This window comes from Mesocricetus auratus, unplaced genomic scaffold (assembly GCF_017639785.1).
Source record: "Mesocricetus auratus isolate SY011 unplaced genomic scaffold, BCM_Maur_2.0 Super-Scaffold_100009, whole genome shotgun sequence".
Taxonomy (NCBI): Eukaryota; Metazoa; Chordata; class Mammalia; order Rodentia; family Cricetidae; genus Mesocricetus; species Mesocricetus auratus.
In genome coordinates this window covers 28,364,962-28,389,426 of record NW_024429193.1, presented here as the reverse complement: position 1 = coordinate 28,389,426, position 24,465 = coordinate 28,364,962, and the positions used below count along the sequence as shown (strand labels likewise).

The following is a 24,465-nucleotide window of genomic DNA, read 5'->3' as shown; positions in this document are numbered from 1 at the left end:
GAGATAAATATATTTAAAATAACATGTTTTAGAATACAAACAGTAATCACTTAGGAGTATCTATAAACTAATGACGATGTGTAGATTCACTGATGAATGCAACTCCATATTGTATCTTCTCTGAGCAGTAAATCCAAGATTCCTACTGTTTAAACAAATCACCAATCCCCACCAAAAACAAAAACCCTCCACAAAACAAACAAGCCACCAAACCAACCGTCAAGCAAAATATTTTTAATTAGTAGGCTGATCATAAATAAATCCACATAAAAGATTTAACAGAATTACAAAGAGTTTTGTGTTTCTTTTGTGGACTCAATTCATAATATGCATTAGTCAACCTCATTCCCTAGCTGTGACAAAGAGTTGTCATCCAACAATGCAGCACAGTTTAGCAATTCATGTTCTTAGTTACATTTTATATTTTTTTTACAAATGTAACACTTATGTACATTATATATATATTTTTTTCCTATAGTTCATGTACTTGAAACTCTAGTGCCTTTACAGGGAAAATGTTGAATTCATTTCATGAATATGAATCATTCCTGTTAAAAAGTAATTCATACAAACAAGTGACAGAGTACTGCTGCCCTCTGGCCTCTCTTGTCAAGTGTAAGACGACGACTTTATCTAGTTTAGACTATGACATGTCATTCCACACAGTCCTCGAGTCTGCAGGCTTGCAGAAGAGCACTGTGCTGCTGCACTCCTGGAAGTATGTAGAAACCAACGTGGGCACGCTGGATGGGTCAGCGTTGTCTCGCTCCCTCCTCCACGCTATCTCCGGCATCGTGTCTTCCAACAACAGCTCGTGTCAAGTCTCCTGTGCTTCTCTGATGGATGGTGCTTTCTTTCCCTGGCTGTGGAGCTGTCTGTCCTGACTCGCTTTTGTGGACTTCACTTACAAATCTGCTGCTGAATGTGAATCAGAAACTCGTAGTAAGAGAACGCAGCCTCCGTGCGATCTTCAATCAAATGCTGGAAAAACTCTGTTTTGGCAGGACTCTCATCTCTGAAAGGCAGAAAACAGTGTTTACCTAAAATACATATATAATGACAAAGGATAAACATACACTGTAGAAATTCTACTATGTGGACTTCAGAATAACACAGAACACAGGAGAGGTCAATCAAGCCACACTTCTACACTACAAAGTCCTGAAACTTGCTTTGCAGAGAAGCATAGGAAAGATGACATCACCACGAAGTTACGGAAGACTTACTTGACCATGTGAAGGACTGGGCTCAACGGTCGGTTGTCTCGAAGCCACGTTATAAAGGATCTAGTTCTCTCTGATGACAGTGTGTCTAGCTCTGGAAGATGTGTCTGGTAAAAGAAACACAAGTAGGAAACACAAATATACACTAACACTGAACATGACTCTTCCCTCTCAGGCTGCAGTTCTTTTAGTGAAGGCCACAGATGGTTGTAACAAAGGCATTTAACCCTATAAGCATGTGTATACCGATACATATTTCCTCGAATACATCCACAATGTACAGATTTTTGGAGTAAAATAATTTACTGTGTCATATAGCTTATGCTGTCCAACCTTTGCCATCTGGTAAACAGACACGGGGTAGGATTGGAATTGGGGCATCCAAGCAGCCAATCACAAGCCTGTATTCTGCCCCTAGACAAAATGTGTGTTTGCTAGTCATTATATTGATGATATTTTACCTGACTACTGTATTGTTCTAGGCAACCCAGTAAAGCACACATAATGACCGGTGTGTACTGGTACCCTTAAGCTTCCTGTTTCTTTTAGGGGCAATATGCAAATGAAGAGGGCTATCACTAAACTCCAAATGCAACTTACATATAACTTACTTGAAAACTCACATTCTGAGAATTTTATTTTTCTTTGATTCCTCCCCAAATATTTACTTATTTTGGGGAGTCTGGAGAGATGGCTCAGTGGTGAAGAGCACTCCCTGTTCTTCCAGAGGAGCCAGGCTCAATTCCCAGCACCAAATGGTGACTTACAATTGTTTGGAACTCCACTCCCAGGTAATCCAACACCCTCTTCTAGTCTCCATGGGCACCAGAAGAGACGAGCACGCACATGGTACACAAACACACAAAAAGGCAGAACATTCACACTCATAAATAAACTATTAAAAGGAAAAGGCTCCTTCTCGGGCCTCACTGCAAAAAAGGGTTACTTATTTTAAGTACATGGGTGTTCTGCTTGCATGTATGTCTGTGAACCATGTGCATGCCGTGTCCACAGAGGTCAGAAGTAGGTGATGGATCCCTGGAACTGGTGTTACAGACGACTGTGGGCTTCCATGTGGGTGCTGGGAATCAAACTTGGGTCCTCTAGGGGACCAGTAAATGTTCTTAACAATTAACCCATCATTTTAGGACCCATCTTTAGTTTTTAAACTGTAGATTTGTAAATATATTTTAGAACTATAGGCTATTTTTAATGACCTAAAAGTGTGTGTACTGGGTTATTGTACACAGGGTGAAGAATAAACCAATTCTTCTTTTCAAAGCCAGAGCCCACTGCGAACAATCCAAAGCATACCTTATATACTAAAACAAATGGAACTGTTGAATTATCATAGGTGCAATTCATGCCAATACTTAACACTTTTTTAAATCAAATTTTTAGAAGAGGCAGTCTGTCTGTGTAGCCCTGGATGGCCTAGAACCCTCTCTGTAGACCAGGCTGGCAGTAGGCTAACAGAGCTGCCTCTGCCTCCCCAGGGCTGGGGTTAAAGGTGTGCACCACCACTGCTCCTGACTGTTTGTTTGTTTGTTTATTGGCTGTTTTTGTCTTCTTAGACAGGATGTAGTCCGGCTGGCCTTAAACTCCTGATCTGCTGCACCCACCTCTCAAATGCTGGGATTACAGTTGTACACTTCCACATCTAGTTAAAAAATGCAAAAATGAAAGGAGAAATTTCCACCCTTCAACAATCCTGACAGCTACTTGGAACCCGACCCTAGTGACACATGGTCACATCAGCACCTGGAGCCTAACTCCTCAAGATCTTTATCTTTATCTTATCTTTAAGAGTCAAGGGAAACAACCCACTCTACAAGCTCTCTGCAGACACTAACCCTGCAAAAATGGCTCATGAGACAAGCAAGCATTTCCTCTTGACTTCTATCTAGTCCCACCACCCGGTTGCCCCACCTCTCTGGGAACTGGCCCACTGGCTGTCCTTGCAGCGCGCTTCAATGAATCCTCTGTCCACGCACCTGATAAATAACATTCCTTTAGTGTTACCAGCCTTCCAGACTCTGTCTCAGACATGACAGAAAGGCCAGGTGGGGTGTAACTCCATTAAGTGACTTACTGAGAATAGGCAAATCTAACAAGTAGACAATAGGGGAGGGGAGTGGCTGGACAGAAGGGTTTCCTGTCTTGAGGAGTGATGCAAATGCTTTGAAACTAGACAGTGGTGATGGTGAGGCAGGAGAGAAAGGAAAAGCTGAGGGAAGACAGCACAGAACGGGTCTCCCCGGAGCCTGGTTATGCCTCCTGTCAGCTGAGAGTCTAGAAGCCCAATATAAAGTAACAAAATCTGCTGTGGACACTGAGGGTGACATAGTGGCTAGAGTGCTGAGACTCAAGGCCAGGCTGGAATATGGAGTGAGTCTCTGACACCTGAGCTACACACAGAGACTCTGCCTCAAAAACCCCAAAAGGTTACCTAAGATGCCCAGGGACACAACATCCCCCTTTGATAACGATTATCTTAAGTATGTATGCTCAAATATCACAAACCATGCTTGATGGCCAAAGGGTATATGACATTTGAGTTTAGCCTTACTCTCTTCCAAGGTACAAGCAAGGACATACCCCTTTGGAGAGTATCACAAAACCTGGTATCCAGTCAAAACATGTCTTAACCTCTTTGTGGTCTGGAACAGTAATGACTCCTTGGATTCTCAGCCTAGGTTTTGCTCTTATTTTCTCGTGTCCCTCACAAACAACCCTATAGTCTCACAGGAGGAGGGGCTCCTTAGAAATCCTTAAAAAATGTGACTTCAGCAGTGTCCTGAGTGTGGGCAGCTAGTGCTGAGAGGCACTGATGTGCTGACCACAGCCAGCAGAGCCCAGGGCGTTGCTCCTCCCCACAGAGCTCCCTTCCCATAGTGCTCCCACTCACAACCCCCTTCTTACCAACTCCCCAACCTGCCTCACACTGACTCTTGTGTGCAGCAAAGTGAGAATCCCAGCCGTACTAAGCAGCGCTCTGAGACGACGTCCTCAGGCTGCAGTCGGCATGCTACGTACCCAGCTCCCACAGCTGCTGACAGTGTTTGAGTAACACTGTGAATATAACTGGCAAACTAAGCCAGATGCCACAGCACACACCTATAACCCTAGCACATGGAAACAACCTGGGGCCAACCTGGTCTACAGAGTGAGCCCCAAGTTAGCCAAGACTACACAGGGAAACCCAGTTTGAAAAAGGGGGGAGTTCATTTTCTTTTTAACCTGGGTGCTGGAAATCAAACCCGGTACCTTCCACTGTACTGACTGAGCTGCCTCCCCAGCCTGGGACCTTGAACATTTTTAATACAGAGAAACCCTGTCTCGAATGTCTCGAAAAAAATAAAAATAAAAAACCAAAAAACAAAAAGGGGGGAGAAGAAAAGAAAGGCAAATATTATAAAAGGTTATGTTAAAAACAAATCACATACATATATAAAAAATATAAAACTTAATAATGCAAAAACTGTTGACATAAAGTTACTTTCTCCAGGGCTAACATATGCTATGACCGTTCCATCTCCATCAGGGAGGAGAGAAAACTGTGGTCTGCAGTCATGGAAACAAAATAGGTGGAACAGTACAAAGGCAAGTTAGTCTATGCTAATACCAATGAGTCTGTTAGCATCTCCCCAGGGGAGGAAGGGTACCACACCCTCACCCAGCCTCTCCTGCCTCCCAGCTGTAGGTACTGGAGAATGTAAGAGGCAGGTTAACTGAAGGAGGTTCCATGATTAAGATTTCCTAAGATGATCACCATGACAGGGGGGATTTAGTGATGCAGCTGTGTTGAGTCCCCCACAGTTCTGCGTGTAGTCCCTCACCCAGGTTCCCATAAGTAGGCCTAATAAATTTACTGGTTCACCAAACTGGCTTGGATGGAACTGATACTTTCGTCTGTCATCAATGTCCTATCCAGAGTAAACAGACATTTGTTTACTTCTCCTCAAGAAAAGTAACACAACAAAATCCACTGACCATTTTCGGTGGTACTGCCGCAAAATCAGGGTACCCGAGCACATTCTCTATGAAGTTATTGTCACAGCCTTTGCCAATCCAGATGTAAAAGACCTAAAAAATAAAAAGGGTGCAACAGAATATTAATTTCCTAATAGAAAATCCATTACAGCCAATTCTCTCAGTTACCATACATAAAAGGGGCCATTTATGCTGTCTCAGACACAAAAGCTAACAAACACAAAAGGGGATATATAATAAGAATATTGTGAAACTAGTCTTAAGAATCAAAAGTAATCCCATCTTCTTTGCCTAAGTTTCAAGGCTTCTAAGAACATTTTATGTTCTTCCTCACTTAGGATTTATTTATTTAGGGGCTAGAGAGATGCTCTGGTTAAAAGATTTGTCAGTCTTGCAGATGAACCCGGTCTGGTACCCGACATTCACATGGTGGTTCACAGCCATCCCTAACTCCAGCTCCAGTGGGATCCGTCTGACCTTCTCAGGCACAGAGGCATACATGTGGTTCATGTACATACATGCAAGCAAAAAACAAATGCATATAAAATGAAACTTTTAAAACAAAAAGTATTTTTTCTATGATTAGTATTTTGTCTATGTGCATGCATGGATGTCAGTGCTCCTGGAACTGGAGTTATCGACGGTTGTGAACTGCCATGTGGGTGCTAGGAACCAGGTCTTCTAAGTGTTCGTAACCAGTGAGGCATCTTCTTTCCAGCCCCATGCATTTATTTCCCTGAGAGGAACGCACTGCTTTAATAAGAATATCTAACCCCTATCCACTTACTCTTTCAATTACTATTTCTATTTCAACTTGTGAGTTCTGCGGCTGCTCACACTTGTCATGACTACTGGTCCCTCCTGAGCAAACACAGTGACTTCTCTGACCTCCAACCATCATTGGAATCTCAGGCAAGGGACAGAAGTTGAACCACAAGAGACATTCTTGAGGTCCATTTGAATTTTATGATTCTGATGGTAAAGTTCTTGATGTAGGAATTTCTTTTCTGAGTACATGTAGCTCAATAATTTACTAATTTACATTAATTTGATGTGAAACTGCAGTCTAAAGCAAGCTGAGCTCCTGTGCCAGTCAGACTCTGCACCCCTGTCACTGGGTGAGACCAGGACTAGACTCAGTGCGTCCCCTGCCATTCAGAGCAGTAGCTTTGCAGTAGCGATGCTTACTGAGCCACAGTCCATGAGGAAAGCCCCCTCTCTGGTCAGCTTCTCTGCAGACAGTTTTTGAAGGGATGGCTGAGGTACTACCCTGTCATTAACATGTATGGCACCCTGAAAAGAAAAGGCAAAATTCAGTGAGTCATATAACATATCATTGCTGGCATCAGACTTTAGGAATTAGTCACCACCTCTTTAAGACACTAATCTATGACATATTTTAGAGAATGAATATACATTGACTGTATACCACGGCTTTACAGTAGAATGAAGATGTTCAAATGTATTCAAATTTAAAGCGTAAAAATGTGCAAATGTAAAATGGATTTTCTGTTTCATTTGCTTTTTTTCTTAGGTCAGAGTATATCAAAACTACGGCAGCTGACTGTCCCGTTTTACATTCCTCTTAACGGAATAAGACTATGTATGGGATGAATACTAATCCCAAAGATACAGTTGACTGTAAGGAAGAAAAAGATACTATACAGCTGTGCATTATAGTTATTGATAACGGACCTGGCTTACTATGTAGCTAATATTGAAGTCTGGCTATATCACATACTGCCAATAGCTACAAAATACAAATGAGATCACTGTAACTTAGCTTTGAATCAAACATTAAAATGAAATTCATCGTGAGTTACTTCCCATAGGAAAGTTTTTTTTAAAAACTCTACCCACCGGCTGATAGCATCTGAAAGTCCTACTGTGTACCTAGATCCCTAAAAGTCCTCACTATTCGAATGCTTACCACAGTGGGAGAACTACCGAAAATACCTTATCATCAAGACAAATGCATACCTCATCCGTCAGCCTGTCTATCCTGTATAAGTTGGGATGAATCATTTTCATTAGATGAACAAGCGGCTGAGACTTCATCTGGCACATGGCATACACACGATCATCCAGGCGTGTGCTTGTACCTGTTCTAAACGCTTTCTGCAAGGAAAGAGACACATGTTCCACGTGAAACAAACACGTAGCAAGTAAAGAGCACACCCGACAGCCAATACTTGATAGGTTAAATCAGTAACTATCCTGCCCTTGTAAGAAAGACAGAAACGATCTGCGAGGTGACTGTGAAGTGAACTAAGAACTCCTTTAACATGATAGAATGATGGAATGACACTCAGCAAGGGCCAGACCTTAACTCAGAGTCTCTTCCGGGAGCACTGTGAAGGGTGGGCTCTGATAACTTCATAATTCAAACTGCCCATGAAGGACAAACGTTTCGGCAGGAGTCATGATACACCTGCGTACCTCCATACTGTACCAATGTTTCAAAAGTCTTACAACACCAAAGTACACCATTCTCTAGCTAACTATTAAAAACAGCATCGATTCCCTTCATTCCCGAGAGCTTGTGAGACGCTGATCAGCTGTGAAATACAGAGAAATACCTGTTTGAGAAGCGCCAACACATAGAGCGGGAGCAGCTTGAGTGAGCTGGGTGCCGTCAGCGTGGAGCGTGGCACACTTGACACCACTGAGCTGTAGGCAGACAAGGGGTCCACCACGGCATTCACCAGGGCATCCCTGGCATCCGACAAGCTTGATGACACCGAGCGATCCACAGCTGCAAAATGAGAGGACACTCAGGCACCAGACTGCAGTAAGTGCTCTCTCTCTCTCTCTCTCTCTCTCTCTCTCTCTCTCTCTCTCTGTCTCTCTCTGTCTCTCTCTCTCTCTCTCTCTCTCTCTCTCTCTGTCTCTCTCTCTCTCTCTCTCTGTCTCTCTCTCTCTCTCTCTCTCTCTCTCTCACTCACACACACTAAAATCCTGGAGGGGCAGCGTGAACTAATGACACAATCCTTGTATCTTTGGTTCACCCCCTAGTACTTCCAGAGGTGTGGAAAGCAAGTCTTTCAGTAAGTGCTATTATAATTTTTGCTTCAAGTGAGTAATAACGGCTACTTTTTCCAGTGTATGTGGGAAACAGCAAGATCTGGTGCATGGTTATGCTTATTTATAAAGTGACACATTTAAAACAAAATCCTCAGGAGTATGTTAATTACTGAAGGCCTCTTTGAGTTTAGAGTAAAATGTACTTTTCTGAGTGTAGTTCTATGGCAGCTATGCGTCAAATGTCACCACTACCACAATGAAGATTCCTAACAGTTCCATCACTCCAAAATTATTCCCTGTGGGGCTCCTTTGTAGTAAAGTTCTTTCTCTGCCCCCATCTTGGCAATCTATTCTCCATCATATCAATTTTCCTTTTCTAAATGTCATGTAAATGGAGTCACAGGGACACACCTTGTGTCACTGAGCATAATGCCTTTGAAAGTCACACTTGCTTTACTGTTTGAAGGCTCCTTCCTGTTCACTGCTGAGCTGTAGCCACAGTGTGGACGTGTGACAGTTTATACATTAGTGGAAGGAGATCCTGGTTTTTACAAATCACAACCCCACCTAGTAGATTTTAAACTAGGAATTACTTTTCAAATGTAAGAACAGCTTAATTCATTCTGTAATAAATGAAAATGCATGAAATGTTTTATAATTAATTGAGGGGGATCTCTAAAGTTAAAAAAAGGTAGAAAATCCCGTTAGAAAAACGTACTTCACCTCCTTTTTCACATGCTACTCACCCATGTTGGCCAGAAGGCAGATGGCGGCTTGCACATCCACTCCTGCATAGACATCTGCCAGTGAACTCACCACTGGCAAGCAAAGTGTATGCACTCTAATTCTCCGTTCACCTAAATACAATGAAGCATGTCATTAAGGCACTCTAGGCTAAGAAAGAAAGCAAACATCACAGTTCCACACAAATTACTGGTTTGGCTAGATTAAATCATCAACAATATTCTGAAACAGAAAAGGCTTTATAATTAATATGTTTCGAGTATCTTATTTTTGTTATCTTTTTGGTGCTAGGGATTAAATCCAGGCCCCCCACAATGCTAGGCAAGCACTATAGCGCTGAGCTACACCCCCAGTCTGACTAGCATGTTTTCAATACAATATTCTCCAGACTAGACAAGATGGCTCAGAGGATAAGAACACTTGCTATTCTTTCAGAGGACAAGGTTCAGTTCCCAGCACCGGTATGGCAGTTCATAACTGTCTGCAACTCTAGTCCTCGGAAACCGATGCTCTGTCCTGGCCTCCACCGGCACCAAGCATGCCTGTGGTGCATAGACAGACAGACAGACAGACAGACAAGACATTCACTGACATAAAATAAATGTATCATAAGAACATTCTCCAACCTGTCAACTATGAACATACACAGTTGAATGTTAGTTTCTGGTTTGTTTGATTTTTTTTTCAAAGACTTTACTTATACTTCCAATATATGTATATCTGTACGTGTAAGTGAGCATGTGCCCACGGAGGCCAGCGAGTGGCCAAATCTAGAGCCAGAGACACAGGCCGCTGTGATCTGACCTATGTGGGAGCGGTGGGGAGCCCAGCCTCTGGAGGCAGCAAGTGCTTTCTCTCCAGAGTTTGTTTACCTTCACTATTGCTCTAAATGACACGCAATCGAGTAAAATATCAAAAACCTAGACTGTGGAGTAAGAAGCAAAGGCCTTTCTGCAGTTCTTGACTTTACAGAGCACCAATGCAAAGGATGGTGGAATTAGTCACCATGCTTGCCATAAACATAGGACGCTTAATATGAATTTTCCACAAATTAAGAAAACCACATGACCAGTGTTAAAGGCACTTGCCATCAAGTCTGGTGACCTGTGTTTGAGCCCTGGCACCTACGTGTGAAAGAAACAATTGATTCTATAAGTTGTCTTCTGACCTCCACAGGCACACTGTGGCATGTCTGCCTATGAGGGTACACACAAAGAGTAAATAAATAAACATGATAAAATATTTTTAGGTGTAGAGAGATGGTTCGGTGGCTAAAGGTGATGATTGTTCTTGCAGAGGACCTGGGTTTGAGTCCCAATGCCCACATACTAACTGGCAACCACCAGGAACTCTAGGTCCAGGAGATCCAACTCCCTCTTTTGGCCCCCATGAGTTCTTGTTTGCATGTGATGCACATAAACTCACACATGCACATACACATAAATAGAAATAAATCCATCTTTTAAGATGTGTTATTTAAAAAATTCAAATGTGAGTTAAAAAAGGAGAAAGAAACAGAACCTATATTTAGTCAGCTAATGCAAATGCCATTACTGCCATTGCAGATAATTTTTTTCCTCCTCTCTACTAAAAGTGAGGAGGGAAGAGGATTACCAGCCACTCGGTTTCCACAACACACCTTTGCTTGACGTATAGAGCAGGGCTGTCTGAAAGCACACTAAGGAAGTGTCGGTCAGGCTCTCTTCAATCAACAGCTGCACTGCAAATCCAGCATCAGGGTTGATGTTGGCAAGAGACAGCAAGTCCGTGGAACGGACAAAGAAGTTCCCGTGGAAAGTGTGCATTGAGAGGCCTGGGGAAGACAGAGCTGGCATGAAGACGAGCAGAGCAGCACCTACACCGTCAGCTATGGCTGCGGCTCGGTCAATGGCAGGCACCTCTGCACAATTAGAGTGAGGCTGCACTCGAGAGAGCTTCTCACTAAACAGTCAATGCAGGCTCTACAAAGGAGACTGTCCTGTTTAACCTAATTTTACACCTACCCTTGCCAGCATACTCTACATGAGGTCCAGCTCAGACATGAATGTCACACAAAAAAGTAAGAGGGTTCCCTTCCCTTGGATTTAAGATGAGAGTTCACCCCACAAACAGTCACATAACCCAAGGAAATTATGAATTAAAAGGCTATTAAGGGAACGACCTTTCCTGTTCTGTCACTCTCAAGTAATTTCTGACATGTGCTTTCCTTAAGTAAACAAAGATGCTGTTTTACCCACTTATTCTAGTTATTTGGAAAAACTGGTCAATGAGCATTCAGTAACTATATTTCAGACAGGGTTCAGCTGGACCCAACAGGGAGTCCTCTGTAATAACAGCCACCCCCAGGGTCTGGGGATGCTTGCTGGTTGACACAGGAATGTAACACAACACAAGTCCATACCTTTAGTACACCTTATTCTCATAACAGCTTCAAATCCAATTTTCCTGGTGAGGTACCGTTTGAGGTCTTTCTGTAACTTTTCTGCTTGCGAAGGGTTGTGCGTAGAGTGGAAAGATGGGTAGTAGAATATGCAGCCTGCAGAGTACTTGGACATGCATGCTTTGGAGAGAGATACACACATCAATATAAGCTAGAGGAACAGCGAGAGTCTACCTGTCTAACAAAAACTAGACTGCATGTTATGCAAAAACCTATTGTGAGAAAGCCAACATGGACGGAATCACACAGAGCTGAAACTTGAAACATTTATAAAATATAACAGACACTGAAGTTCATTGTTCAGCAGAATGGCTAAGGAATCATGCCACAAAGTAGAACATTAAGAGCAGTTTCGTTTGTTATAAGGCTTTAAACAACGTTTACTGATAAGCGGTATACACGCTACCTATCTAACCATGCACCTTTCTCCCCCAGTACGAAGAATGCTTCCTGGATGCACTGTGTTCATTACATGTAGACATCTTTAAGTAGGTAACATAATGACATCTTCTTACCCAAAGAAGCAAGGTCAGAATACTGTGAACTTAGAAGGAACAAATCCACTGCAGTTTGCTGTCCTGAGCAATCCAAAGCAAGCTTCTTGTAAAAATCAGTTGCGGGGCCAAGATGGTGCACAACCTAAGCCAACAGATCATAAAGTAAGAGCCTTTGGTTATGCACACAGTATACAAGCATATGTCTCTTATAACAAGGAAGAAGACAGAGACTTTAGTCCATTAGCAACCAACAGTATGGGCCCAGACCTCCAACAGGAATAAAACCAAGTGTTTATAGCAAGGTGCTATGGATCAGACCATTAACCAGCACTTTGGAAACTGAGGCAGGAGGACTGCTGAGTCTTCAAAGCCAGCCTGGGTTACCAAGTAAGAACCCTGCACCTTTACCCCTAGGGGGAAAAGCATTAAATGACACACTGCTTTAGAGAGTTTATATAAGCTGAATGATTCAATTCTCACAATACACACATCCCACAAGACTTCATTACTTATCTTTCACAGAAGAGAACTCTGAGGTAAGTCTGATGATATCAGACTGATGAGAAAGCCAGCTCCAGAGTGAGCTACTGAACATGATGATATCCTGTTACTAACAGGGTAAGGAAGGCTTAATGAGTTCCCTCCCAGCTACTGGACGGCTGAGTACTTTCACATTTACTAACTCATACATAGAGTTTGGGGAATCTCAGAAATCACAATAAAGAGACCAGAGTAAAAACACAGTCCACTGAGTAAAGACAAATTACATTAGTTTGTGTGTGTTAACTAAGCATTAATATCTGGATAGTGAAACTACATTTGGCTACATAGTGGATTACATTTTTCTCTACTATCTAAGTTTTATACAATGATTGGGATTGCCTCTGTAACCTAAAAAAGTGTATTCAGAAGCATGTTAAATTATAATAGCTTGATTAAGTTTTTTACTTGTATAATAGAAATGACACTGGGGATAGAAAACAAGCCATTCAACCTTTGGCAAGACACACTTTGTTCATCTGTAAATAAAATCAATTTACCTAGTTTATTTGTATGAGAGAGAGAGAGAGAGAGAGAGAGAGAGAGAGAGAGAGAGAGAGAGAGAGAGAGAGAGAGAGAGAGAGAGCGCGAGCGTGAGAGCACACAGGTGCCACCACAAGCTACAGTAGTGCTGGACTATGGATGCGTGCCACCACATCCAGCGTTCTCCTCGAAAGGGACTGAATCTGGGGAGCAGGTGCATTCGGTCAGTGCTCTTGCCACCGAGCCATCTCTTTAGACCACCTTTTATGGCCTGTTAGCTAGGTAATAAGAAGAATACACCAAACCCCCAAATAAAGGCAATCTGGCTTAAATTCTTCTTGGTTTTATTACTGCTAATGAAGCAAAGAGGAGGAAATGGATAGTTTCAGTCTTTGGGGGAAAAACACCAGTGGTTAAGATACAAACACTCATCGGGCAGTGGTGGCGCACACCTTTAATCCCAGCACTCAGAGAGGCAAAGGCAGGTGGATCTCTGTGAGTTCGAGGTCAGCCCGGTCTACAGAGTGAGTTCCAGGACAGACAGAGCTACACAGAGAAACCCTGTCTCGAAAAACAAAACAAAAGATACAATCACTCAACATGCAATACCTTGGTACTTGACCTCTGATTAGGGTCTTCTCTGGACTGCAGAAGTCCTGCTCCCAGGGAAGGTAACTGTGTCTGAAACACAGACACTCGGCCTCCCGTGGGAGACATTAGTTTGAAGGCAGCCTGAAGTGCAGGTCCAAGGGCACTGTGCGTTTCTCTGGTATTGATGAACATATTTGGTAATGCGTTCAGTAAGTCTTTTATAAGCTGAGGGAAGATTGAAAGTTGAATTACTGAGAAGGCAAGAGGGTTTTCTTCTCTAAAACATTGCAGAATAAAGCATGGCAACTCCACCTCTGGGGACTATGCAGTAAGGACTCACTAGATGCTCTCTACAGTGTCTACCAGCAAGAGGCCAGTAGACACCATCAAGACAGGACCCAGCTAATGGAACACGTGTCACACTACTCTGAGAAACCCAATTAGTCTCACCTCTTTACTTTCATGCAGATTCACAAGCAGACTATCCGGTGTGGGCAGAAAAACATCTACAGGGAAAAACATCTCATGAGGACACAGTCAGAGGACATTATAAAGCAGTGCATTTCGGTTCCACGAGGACACTTGCCATGCATATTACACTTCTGCCTTAGTAAACATATATACTCCATATGTATACACACACACACACACACACACACACACACACACACCTTAAAATCAAGCACTTCCAAGAAAACAACTTTTTAAAACAAATGCCAAGGTATACCAAATTATGCTCATAGCCCATGAAAAGACAGGCCGGAAAGTAAAGTGGCCCCCACTCCAGACCCACAGCGACACAGACAACCCTGCCGAAGCTTACCGTCTATATCAGACACAATCAACATCTGAGGCTGGGACAAGCCTTCTTGTAAGTTGTAGAAATGAATAGTGCTGTCAAAAGTCATGAATCCTATTCTCGTTCGCGAATCTCCAGGGAGCCTAGTGACAAAAATGGCAACTTGAAATTCAAAGTGCTCAGTCACACTGCTTATAAAATAATGAAATGGGCTGAGTCTCAGGATAGCTACATAAAACTTTTTACAGGGGACGGAAAAACTATCTGAACCAACACACAAGGAAACAGCCAAGCCTGCAGCATCTTGTTTTCAGGTAGGAGCACTCACGCAAGCTCCGTCTCAGAAGTGAAACATTAGCCTTCAGCTAAGTGCAAACCAGAACCCAAGTGGTTTCAAAAGCTCAACATTGCCTGCTTACTTCCCCCTAAAACAGCGGTTCTCAACCTTCCTAACGCTGTAATCCTTTAACACAGTTCTTGGTATTGTGCTGACCCCAACCATAAATTATTCCCTTGCTACTTCATCACTGTAATTTTGCTCCTGATATATATCTGATATATATATGAGATTTGATGCCTAAGGGGGGGGGGCAAGGTTTCAGAATGAGAACCACTGCTCCAAGGCATACTTTTTGGTTGTTTTGAGACCTGGACTCTTACTGTAGCTAGGGCTGGCCTAGAACTTGTGACTATCCTGCTTCAAGTTCTAGAATGTGGGTTTACTGTAGTGAGACACCACACCTCATTCTCATACTCTTAAGTAAAAATGTGATCATATTTTTTGTCTCAGTATCATAGTGTAACCTGTTTGAACACTTTTATGGGCAGATTGACAAATACTTTCCAGAAAAAAATTAACAATGTTGTTAGACTTTAATGTATGGATTTTGAACAACAAAAACATTGAAATCTATCAATCACTAGGAAGCTTTCTGTTGGAACTCAATTTCCAAAACAAGGCCATGGTATGCTTCCCTCTGTTATGGGATGTTTGTACACGGTGAAGATGTATTGCCGTGACTGGTGTAATAAAACGCTGAATGGAGGTATAGGTGGGATTTCCAGGGAGACAAAGAAAGAGGATGAGAAATCTGGGCTCACGGGAGACGTGGAGGATCAGCATGGGCAGTACGGAGACATAAGGTAACAAGACATGGGACAACACAGACTAAAATAATTGGACTAATTTAAGTTATAAGATCTGGTGGGCTCTTTCCCGCTCTCCCTCTGAAGAGGAGGGCAGATCTTTGCTCCTCTCTCTTTCTCTCTTCCTTTATTCCCTTTCCCCAATAAAATTTCTCAAGTTTAAAAAAAAAAAAGAAGCTGGTGGGCCAAGCCTAAGCTCTAGGTCGAGTTTTCATAATGAGTAAGAAGTCTTCAATGTCATTATTTGGATGCTGGCTGGCAGGACAGAGACAGAGACATTACATCCCTCAGCAGCATGTGTTACAGAAGTACATCTTAAAAGTTCACCTAGCTGTGTTTACTTTGACTATGCAATTTATTGCTTTAGCGTGTATCTTTAAAATATTTTTGAATACAAAAGATTCCAGGGGCTAGGGAACTGGCTCAGGGGTTAAGAGCACTTGCTGTACTTGGGGAGAACCCAAGTTGGGTTCCCAAAACCGATTATGGCCTATAACATGGTCAACTCCAGTTCCCAGGGCAGGTGCCCTCTTCCGGTCTCCCTGGACCCAGGCATGCATGTGGTATATATCATAAAAGTAAGTAAATCTTTTAAAGGACTGAAAGTAGAATGTGCATCAAAGCACAACACTTTGTATTGTTAAGGATGACTGATCCGCCGCCTCACAGTCTCAAGGGCAGGCAAACACACTTTAGAGACAAAGATGCAGTAATGGGGTGTCAATATCCAGCGAGACTTATGCTCCCACAGATTAATATGCACTCCTTCGAGATCTAGGTTCAGAAGGTCTGAGGCATTAGTCAGCAATTAAAGCGGAGCCTACTGACCTACCATGCTAAGAAAATTCACTAATGTCTGCTAAAATGTTTCTGTAGTGAATTCCTTTCTCAAGAACCCTTTCAGGAAATGTACTACTACAGTGTTGTTATTCTGGGCCCCTTCCTATTTTTGTTTTTACTTTTCCAATATATCTACTTTCTGTTGTAATCAAATAAGAATAACTATTTTCTAGTCTCAGTTTATCCTTTTGGTTTTATACGATCTAATCTGCAGTCACTGGAATTATTGGGGCTACTTTCTCATACTTCTCTGAGATTGATGGCGCAGGAGATGGAATGGGAACTTGCTCCACTCCCTCAAAGAAAACATCTCCGGGGCACTGAGCCCAAGGGTAACTTAGAGTTGAAAGACAGATCGGCATAGGTGTGTGTGTGGCTTAGTGTCAGAGTGCTGGCCTAATGAGAGGCAGGGCACCATCTCTAGCACACATGCTCTATAAATAATAACTTTGCAGAAACTGCAAGGGATCCTCTTCAAAGTTAGTGGGAGGCTCCTTCCTGACTGCTGGAGACACACAGGAGGGAGTCTGGAGATTATATATAAGTCACCTATTGCTGTGCACAGCTGGAGGCCTGTGTACCAGTATGCATAGCACACTCTCTGGCTTTCTGACATTTTCGACACAAGCTCAGCTCCTACCTCCCCTTTCTTCAAATCACTCCCTCACTAGTGCCAATAAAACTAGCTTGTGACGTCTTACCCAGTCATAAATTGTAGCTAGCTTTCTATATTTTATTAGCTTTACTAAATGACAAAAAGTACATGCACCTACAGGGTACAGATGTCTTAAGATGTGTTCATACTGTGGATAACAAAATTTAACTGATTAGTGTATATAAAGTCAACATGTTATAAGAATGCTCGAATCTACTCAGCATTTTCAGTCACAGCCACCCACAGTTCTTTGAACGATTCCAGTCTGACGTCTGTGTCCTTTCATCCCAAATGTCACCCATCCAGGCCGCTACCAGCACTCTCACTTACAGATCAGCTGCTGAGAGTCTAGACATGAGTAACATCATTAGGCATGTGTTTCTCAGTGCCTGCTTTAATGCCACTTAACCTACTCTCCCTTGGATTCAGTCACACTAGTGACAGTGTCATTCAGATTCTGATGTACAGACCAATCTCTCTGGCTCAGTGTTCAGGACAGCTAGTCAGAGGCATAGACAAGATCCAAGTTCTTTCAAAATATTAAAGCATTTACTATTTTATCAATTAAGATACTATGCTGTTATTAAATCTTAACAAGGAGCTGAATCCTTATATTCTACAAAATTAGGTAAACATTGTCAACTCTAACAAAACTTAGCAACAAAACAAAACAACAATAAATTGTACAAGAGCACTTTGAATGTACACACACACTTATATACCTACATATGAATAAAAAATATTCTTACTTGTCTAAGTTGTCTAATAACGACTGGCATAAGACTGACAAATACCCAGCTTCCACTGCGTTATGAGACACATCTAAAACAAACAAGTAGACTGCAGGCTGAGGAGGACGAAGCTGCAAGAAACAAAGACATCATTAGTTAGCAGGCACACTTCCTTTTTCCCTTTCATTATTATTGCCGGATGTGTTTACTGAATACCACATGCGCGCGCGCGCACACACACACACACACAAAAGGACTGCAGTTCTAGCTAATGAAAACGATATGCCCTTCTTCAACTTATTTTTCTTGTAAAGTTCATTTGAGATTAGAATGGAAGGCACCTGTAATGGCCATGTATGTTAAGTGTTTGTATGTAAGGAACGTTCACTAACATATCTTCTAAAGTAATAGCTGCTGGCTTATTATTTAGTGCTAAACCATCTACATATTTATGTATACTTTCCTTATTCCTACTTTTTAGGGCATTTTTAAAATTTATTTATTGTATATGCTTGAGTGTTTTGCCTGCATCTAAGCACACACGTTGCATGCAGTGCTCTCAGAGGCCTAAAGAGGGCACTGGATCTCCTGGAACTGGAATTACAGACAGCCTTGAGCTGCCATGTGGGTGTTGGGAAGCAAACAGCAAGTGTTCATAACCACTGACCCTTCTCTCCAACCCCTAGTATTTTAGTTTGTAAATTAATTTTTACTTTTTGCTTTGAGAATTAAACCCTGAACCTAGCACATCCTAGACAGACACTACCACTGAACTAGTCCCTTTTTTTTCTTTTTGTGACAGGGTTTCTCTGTGGCTTTGGAGGCTGTCCTGGAACTAGCTCTTGTAGATCAGGCTGGTCTCAAGCTCACAGAGATCCACCTGGTTCTGCCTCCGAGTGCTGGGATTAAAGGCGTGCAACACCACCGCCGCTTTATTCTTTGAGAACTAAAATATTGAGGCTAGAGAGATGGCTCAGCTGTTACAAGTGTGTACTGGTCTTGCAGAGGACCCAGTTCAGTACCAGGGCCAATGTCAAGTGGCTCACAGATGCCTATAATTCAGCTTCAGGGGATCCAATGACAACTTCTGGCCTCAAATATACAACCCTGCCGCCACCCTCTAACACATACATGGATACTTAACTGAAGATCAAAATTAACATCTGACAATCACCGTTAGTATTAGCTACTAGCTCATTTGATAGTGGCTGGATCCCAAAGCTTAAGGGTAAGTCTAAAGAAGGGTCCTGTGATGGAATAGGGTGTGAACATTCACAGAAGTCCTCATCTATCAGAGAAATATGATGACATACCGAAGAGTGAGTGCGGGGTGTGTGTGTGTGTGTGTGTGTGGTGTGTATATGTGCATATGTGCGGTGTGTGTGTGTGTGTGCAGTGTGTGTGGTGTGTATATGTGCGGTGTGTGTGTGTGGTGTGTATATGTGCGGTGTGTGTGTCGTGTGTATGTGTGCGGTGTGTATGTGTGGTGTGTATATGTGCAGTGTGTGTGTGTGTGTGTGTGTGTGGTGTGTGTGTGGTGTACATATGTGTGGGGTGTGTGTGTGTCATGTGTATGTGCGGTGTGTGTGTTGTGTGTGTGTGTGTGTTGTGTGTGGTGTGTATATGTGCGGTGTGTGTGTGTCGTGTGAGCATGTGTGTGTGTGTATGTATGTGCATGTATGTGTGAAGATCTGCTTTGCTCTATCACTCCCTGCTTGAGAGATGGAAACAATGTCTGACACTAACCTGGAGCTCGGCTGCTGGTCAATCAGCCCCACTGATTTTCCTGTTCCCAGCTCCCTGCCCTCATCAGAAGGGATCACAGGATCTTGTGCGGTCATGCGTTATGCCCAGCTTCCTAAGTGGGTTCTGTGGACTCGACCTCAGGCCCTCATGCTTCTCATGCTTGTGCAGTGAGCACTCTACCCTTGGATAAGAATTTAATCTATTCCAGGACAGGAAGAAGCAAAGGACGGGGACTGTGTGGACAGATGGGTAGGCATGTGTGTCAAATATACTCATGTTACTAAATATTCAAGCTCAAGTGATATGTAGGGAAGGCTTGTTGACACTGAGTTACAGGAAGTAACGAGAGGACGCACATATGGCATCTTTTTCCTTCCTTAATGGGAACTGAACCCAGCACCTCAAAAATGCGAGGCAAGAGTTCTACCACTGAGCAGCACTCTCAGTCTGTGAAGGTTTTCTTAAAACTCTATCAACCAAGGGCCATGAAACCACACAAGAAAGCTAAAGCTTTCTGCAATGCCTCTTAGATAGGACTCTACGGTCTCCAGAGCTAAGGACATGGTAGATCTAAGGGAGAGGCGAGCACAGGAAACTTTACGGTGCTGAAGGCAGAAACTGACTGAAAACTGCAGTAAAGTTGACTTAGGCTAAGGTCGTCATCAGAACCACAAAAATCACACAATCCACCAAGCGTCACGTGCCTGGCTATCTCTCTTCACCTGTGCACTTCCCATTCTTGCCAGCAAGCAAGAGTAGAAACGATGGGGTGTGTGTGTATGGGAGGGGGTGGCACTATTTTTAATAAAAATGTGGAGACAAAGATGAGCATTATATAACCTAAAATCCATTTTTATAAGTAGAAATAACAAGATTTAGAATCAATATAAAGAACAGATGGGATTTTTATGATTGAACTTGAAAGAAAAAACTGAACAAGTCATTCATTCATTCATTCATCTTGCTATCTGTACTGGGGGGCTACTAAAGGTGGTGATAATTCTAAGACTATTCTATTTGTTATACACGAACTTTCATATTAGTATTTTTAAAATGCAGACTTCAAAGTGTTGATGAGAATGCACTAGAAAGAACGGACTCATTTTGTTGTGTCCCATAACCAGTTGGGACACTGGAGAGTTACCATGTAGTCCGAGGAAGCGATGAACTCCACAGTTGAATTCTGAACTTCTGGCCGTTTGTGAGGCTCTCCGTAAGACCGAGTCAGTGGGTTGTACAGAAACTCTTCGGGAACTACGCGAGAGGCAAGAAGCAAAGTGAATTTAGCAACAGCATATAGGGAGGCACACACCTTCATCACCGATACTTACAATGTTTACTAAAAAAGGAAGTCTTTAACCCTTTAAAAAAGGTATTTTCTGAGAAAACCAGGACAGAGCCACCTTTTCCTAGACTCATGTCCTATTTATTACATCACACGCCAGGGGGAAACCACAAAAACAGGCAAGCACAACTGGGAAGCAGTGGTAACAGTTTTACCCATTTTGAGCATTTATGCAAAAACGGGTAAAAAGGACAAGACGACACAGGTGCCAGTGTTTGTCCACAGAGGTCAGCCTGAACCAAACCCTGAACCAAACTCACAAGCTGTTCACCTGAGTGACCAGCACGGGTCATGTGCCATTTCATTTCATTTCGTTTTACTTTGCCCTGTCACTCTGTTGTCAGTGAAGGCTCCCTTGCCTGGTTCTCTCCATTAAATGTCATGAAAGCTGCTTTTAAAGCAAGGAGAAGAAAAAGTAATGAGGAGGATGTCATAAGCCCCAAACTCACCATCATTAACTCTATAGCACAAGTTGCATTTCCACCTACGCTGGTCAATGAAGGACACGAAGGGGTTGATGTACGTCCGGCACGATCGGCACCTCACAATAGTGTTTGACGTTATCACTGGCAATTGCTGGGAAAGAAAGTAAAGACGTTGTAGCGGCACAAGGACCCCCGTGAAAACCAGGACACAAACACGCCTGCTCCACACACAAGACAATGTGTGCCATATTACACCTAGTGGCAAGCAGCTTAGCAAGTTGAGCAACTATCACTTTCCACAAAGGCAAGCCATACTGATATAAAAACAGTCAGGAGATGACCAAACAGCCTGGTTAGCCAAGAAAACAATGCCAGGACCTCTCACCCAGCCTCAAGAAATAGCAGCAAGGGAGCGTGGAGGAAGGCCTTGCTCTCGGCTGAGTGTCTGCCCCTGGCAGCAGGCAGGGGAAGCTGCTGCATGCCTGACAGCTGTCCCACACAGATGAGAAGAGCCAATGCCACATCAAACACACCCGACGCTTGGTTTGCAAAAGAACTTTATGGTTAGTCAATTTAGAAAATACCAAACACATTAATATATCACGTAGTATTCTATGTCCCTGAATTCATCCATTATCATTTTATGTGCTTCATTTGGGATTTAAAAAAATCAACACATAATTTTTGTATTTAAAGTTCTGTATTACTCTTTTGTAGTAACAGCTGCATATCACTTGTGAGGGGAAAAATGGGAAATAAACCAAAAATGAGAAAATGATATCTACTCATAATTCTAGAATGCAGAGGACATAACTATTAATACTTTGTATACATACTTCTAGAAGATATTATATATGGAATCTATACATAAAGAAAAACTCTCAGCACACACCTTTAATCCCTTCACTCAGAAGGCAGAGTAAGGTGAATCTCTGTGAGTTCAAGGCCAGCCTAGTCTACATAGTCAGTTCTAGAACAGCCAGAGCTACATAATAAGACCCTGTCTAGGAAAAAAACCAAAGAAACAAAACAAGAAAAACTCTCAGTTATCCATAGAAGAAATTAACTGTCTTGGTTTAATGATAAGGGTTGTAATAGTGTTTAAATTACACGGTGTTTACTGAATGAATAAATTCACAGGGCTGGTTATGATTATAGTTACTTTATTTTCTAGTCATTGATATTTTCCATCCATCCGAGCAGCCAAGTAAGCATATAAAAAAAAATCGAGAAATGCAGCTTAGAGTCTCTATCTAATTTTTTTTGTAAACTTTAAAATTTTAATTTTATTTTCTTGACCTTCCTAGACCCCACCCTGCTGCCACAAAGTTATTTAACTTCAATCAGGTAACTTCCCTCTCTTATCTGGACACAACTGTTTTAGAAAAGACTTTTTTTTTTTTTTTTTTTTTTTTTTTGGTTTTTCGAGACAGGGTTTCTCTGTATTGTTTGGAGGCTGTCCTGGAACTCACTCTGTAGACTAGGCTGGCCTCTGCCTTCCGAGTGCTGGGATTAAAGGCGTGCGCCAACAACGCCTGGCATGAAAGACTCTTAAATCAAGTTCATGCATCATCCATGATGGCTGCAAGTTGCAGACTACTCCTGAAGTTCGCAGACTTTTTTACAGAGGCCTCTGCTAAGTGTACCTGTCCCATTGTGCTCTGCACTGATTGCGTCAGTCAGGAGGAGACCCAGGCTGTCGCCACCGCACACCTGTGCCTAGTGCAGAGCAGGTGGTCAGGAGACGCGTGTTGTCCTGAATCTTAGGGAAATTGTAACTTTTAAAATGTATTTCAATGTATTTATTTTTATTTTGCATGCGCCACAGTGTATGGGAATGTGTGTGGGTGTGCTTGCCACAGCCTGGATGTGGAGGTCACAGGACTTGTGGGAGTTCACTCTTTCCTCCACCACGTGGGTCCTGGGGATCAATCAGCAGCCCAGAAATGATTATTTCCAACTCTAAGAAGACAAACATTCTTAGAAAACAAAGGAGTCTGGACACCTTGCACATGTACCAGAACCTAAGTATTTAAAATGTACTTTACCGTCAGGTCTCTGAAGGGATGAAGCAACAGTCCTAAGGGAAGCTTAGCTTTATTCAGTAAAGCCTGTGTCTGCGGGATGTTGGTCAAGGTACAGCGAAATGAACTGAAAAGACACAAACACGCAGTGCGTCAGCTATGGGGCAACTACACCTGCGAAGAGCTGGGTGAGAACCACCGGGCAGAGACTACAGCTGTTAGCGGGAAGGAAATCGCTCACCCAGGCCTGAAAGGGACAGATGTCAAAAGACCTAAATCAAGGACCACATTTTCTCAGTTGAAAAGCACAACACGTTCTAAAGAAGCAAAGAGTACAGCACAGGCAGGAGTCACAGAAAACGCCTGAGGTCCCGAATGCCGTGGTCCTGCTTACTTGACCTTTGAGCCTGAACTCACTCTTACCACAAGACTCATCCAGTCATGGCTTTGCCTCGGCCCTAGGCCCACATGTGAGGCATGGCTTCTACCAGAGCTCTACGGGACAGTCCCACTGAGCTGGGCAGCCAGGGCAGGAGAGCTGCTCTGAAGGCTTGTGAATTCCCTGAACATGCATATCTGCTGGTCCCTCCCAGGAGCTCCTTGCAGCACAGAATCTTGGGACATTTCCCAGGAGTGCAGTGCATTTATTCTCTCACTAACCTGAACGCACACATATCTTTCTTAGTAGAATGTGAGCTCTCTGATCCACAGAGTTTGCAAGACTTGCTTTGCCAGTGTGTACATGCTATTAGCACAGGCTCCAGCGTCTACCCTGAAAACATGAAACGGAAAAGGCTCCATCTGAAATGCTTTTAGTAAAGATGGATGCTCAGAAGGTTTCAGATGCTGGAGTATTCCAGACTTTCCAGTCAAGAATGCCCAACCAAAAAAGTGGATGAAAACATTCCAAAAGCCAGAAGCACTTGTTTGGTAGCTTGAAGCATTTTAGAGACAGAATACTCAACCTGAATTCCTTAACTGATGATAACACTGACACTTAGAACCACAGTAAAAGACCTGGGATAGTCCAAATCTAACGCCAGGACTAATTACTCTAATTTTGAAGACTGCTGCTTTCAAAACCCATAACGAAACAAAAAGCATACACATCATTCCCCTGACTACAAGAGGTCTTTACTGGATGGTAAGTAGTCCAGGAAGACCTTTATGTGGAAGTCATCCCGACTCAGTATCCCAAGCATTTGCACCACAGGCGTAC

The 24,465-nt window shown here is 42.8% G+C and overlaps 1 protein-coding gene across 4 annotated transcripts in view; it reads right to left on the bottom strand.

Moving 5' to 3' along the window:
* Positions 1–219: 219 nt before the first annotated feature.
* The window catches only part of Sec24b (SEC24 homolog B, COPII coat complex component), a 78,732-nt gene continuing 54,486 nt past the window's right edge, over positions 220–24,465 (bottom strand). For all 4 annotated transcript variants that reach the window (XM_040751791.1, XM_040751792.1, XM_040751793.1 and 1 more), the window contains 17 exons: positions 23,271–23,373; positions 21,247–21,373; positions 20,597–20,706; positions 17,725–17,837; positions 14,359–14,477; positions 13,986–14,041; positions 13,554–13,760; positions 11,940–12,063; positions 11,386–11,544; positions 10,624–10,797; positions 8,987–9,097; positions 7,796–7,971; positions 7,197–7,334; positions 6,405–6,509; positions 5,217–5,309; positions 1,227–1,330; positions 220–1,015 (listed from right to left, as the gene is read on the bottom strand). In XM_040751791.1, the coding sequence (XP_040607725.1) occupies positions 901–1,015; positions 1,227–1,330; positions 5,217–5,309; positions 6,405–6,509; positions 7,197–7,334; positions 7,796–7,971; positions 8,987–9,097; positions 10,624–10,797; positions 11,386–11,544; positions 11,940–12,063; positions 13,554–13,760; positions 13,986–14,041; positions 14,359–14,477; positions 17,725–17,837; positions 20,597–20,706; positions 21,247–21,373; positions 23,271–23,373 (2,134 nt within the window). In that variant the 3' untranslated portion in view covers positions 220–900. The remainder of the gene's footprint in view (positions 1,016–1,226; positions 1,331–5,216; positions 5,310–6,404; positions 6,510–7,196; positions 7,335–7,795; positions 7,972–8,986; positions 9,098–10,623; positions 10,798–11,385; positions 11,545–11,939; positions 12,064–13,553; positions 13,761–13,985; positions 14,042–14,358; positions 14,478–17,724; positions 17,838–20,596; positions 20,707–21,246; positions 21,374–23,270; positions 23,374–24,465) is intronic.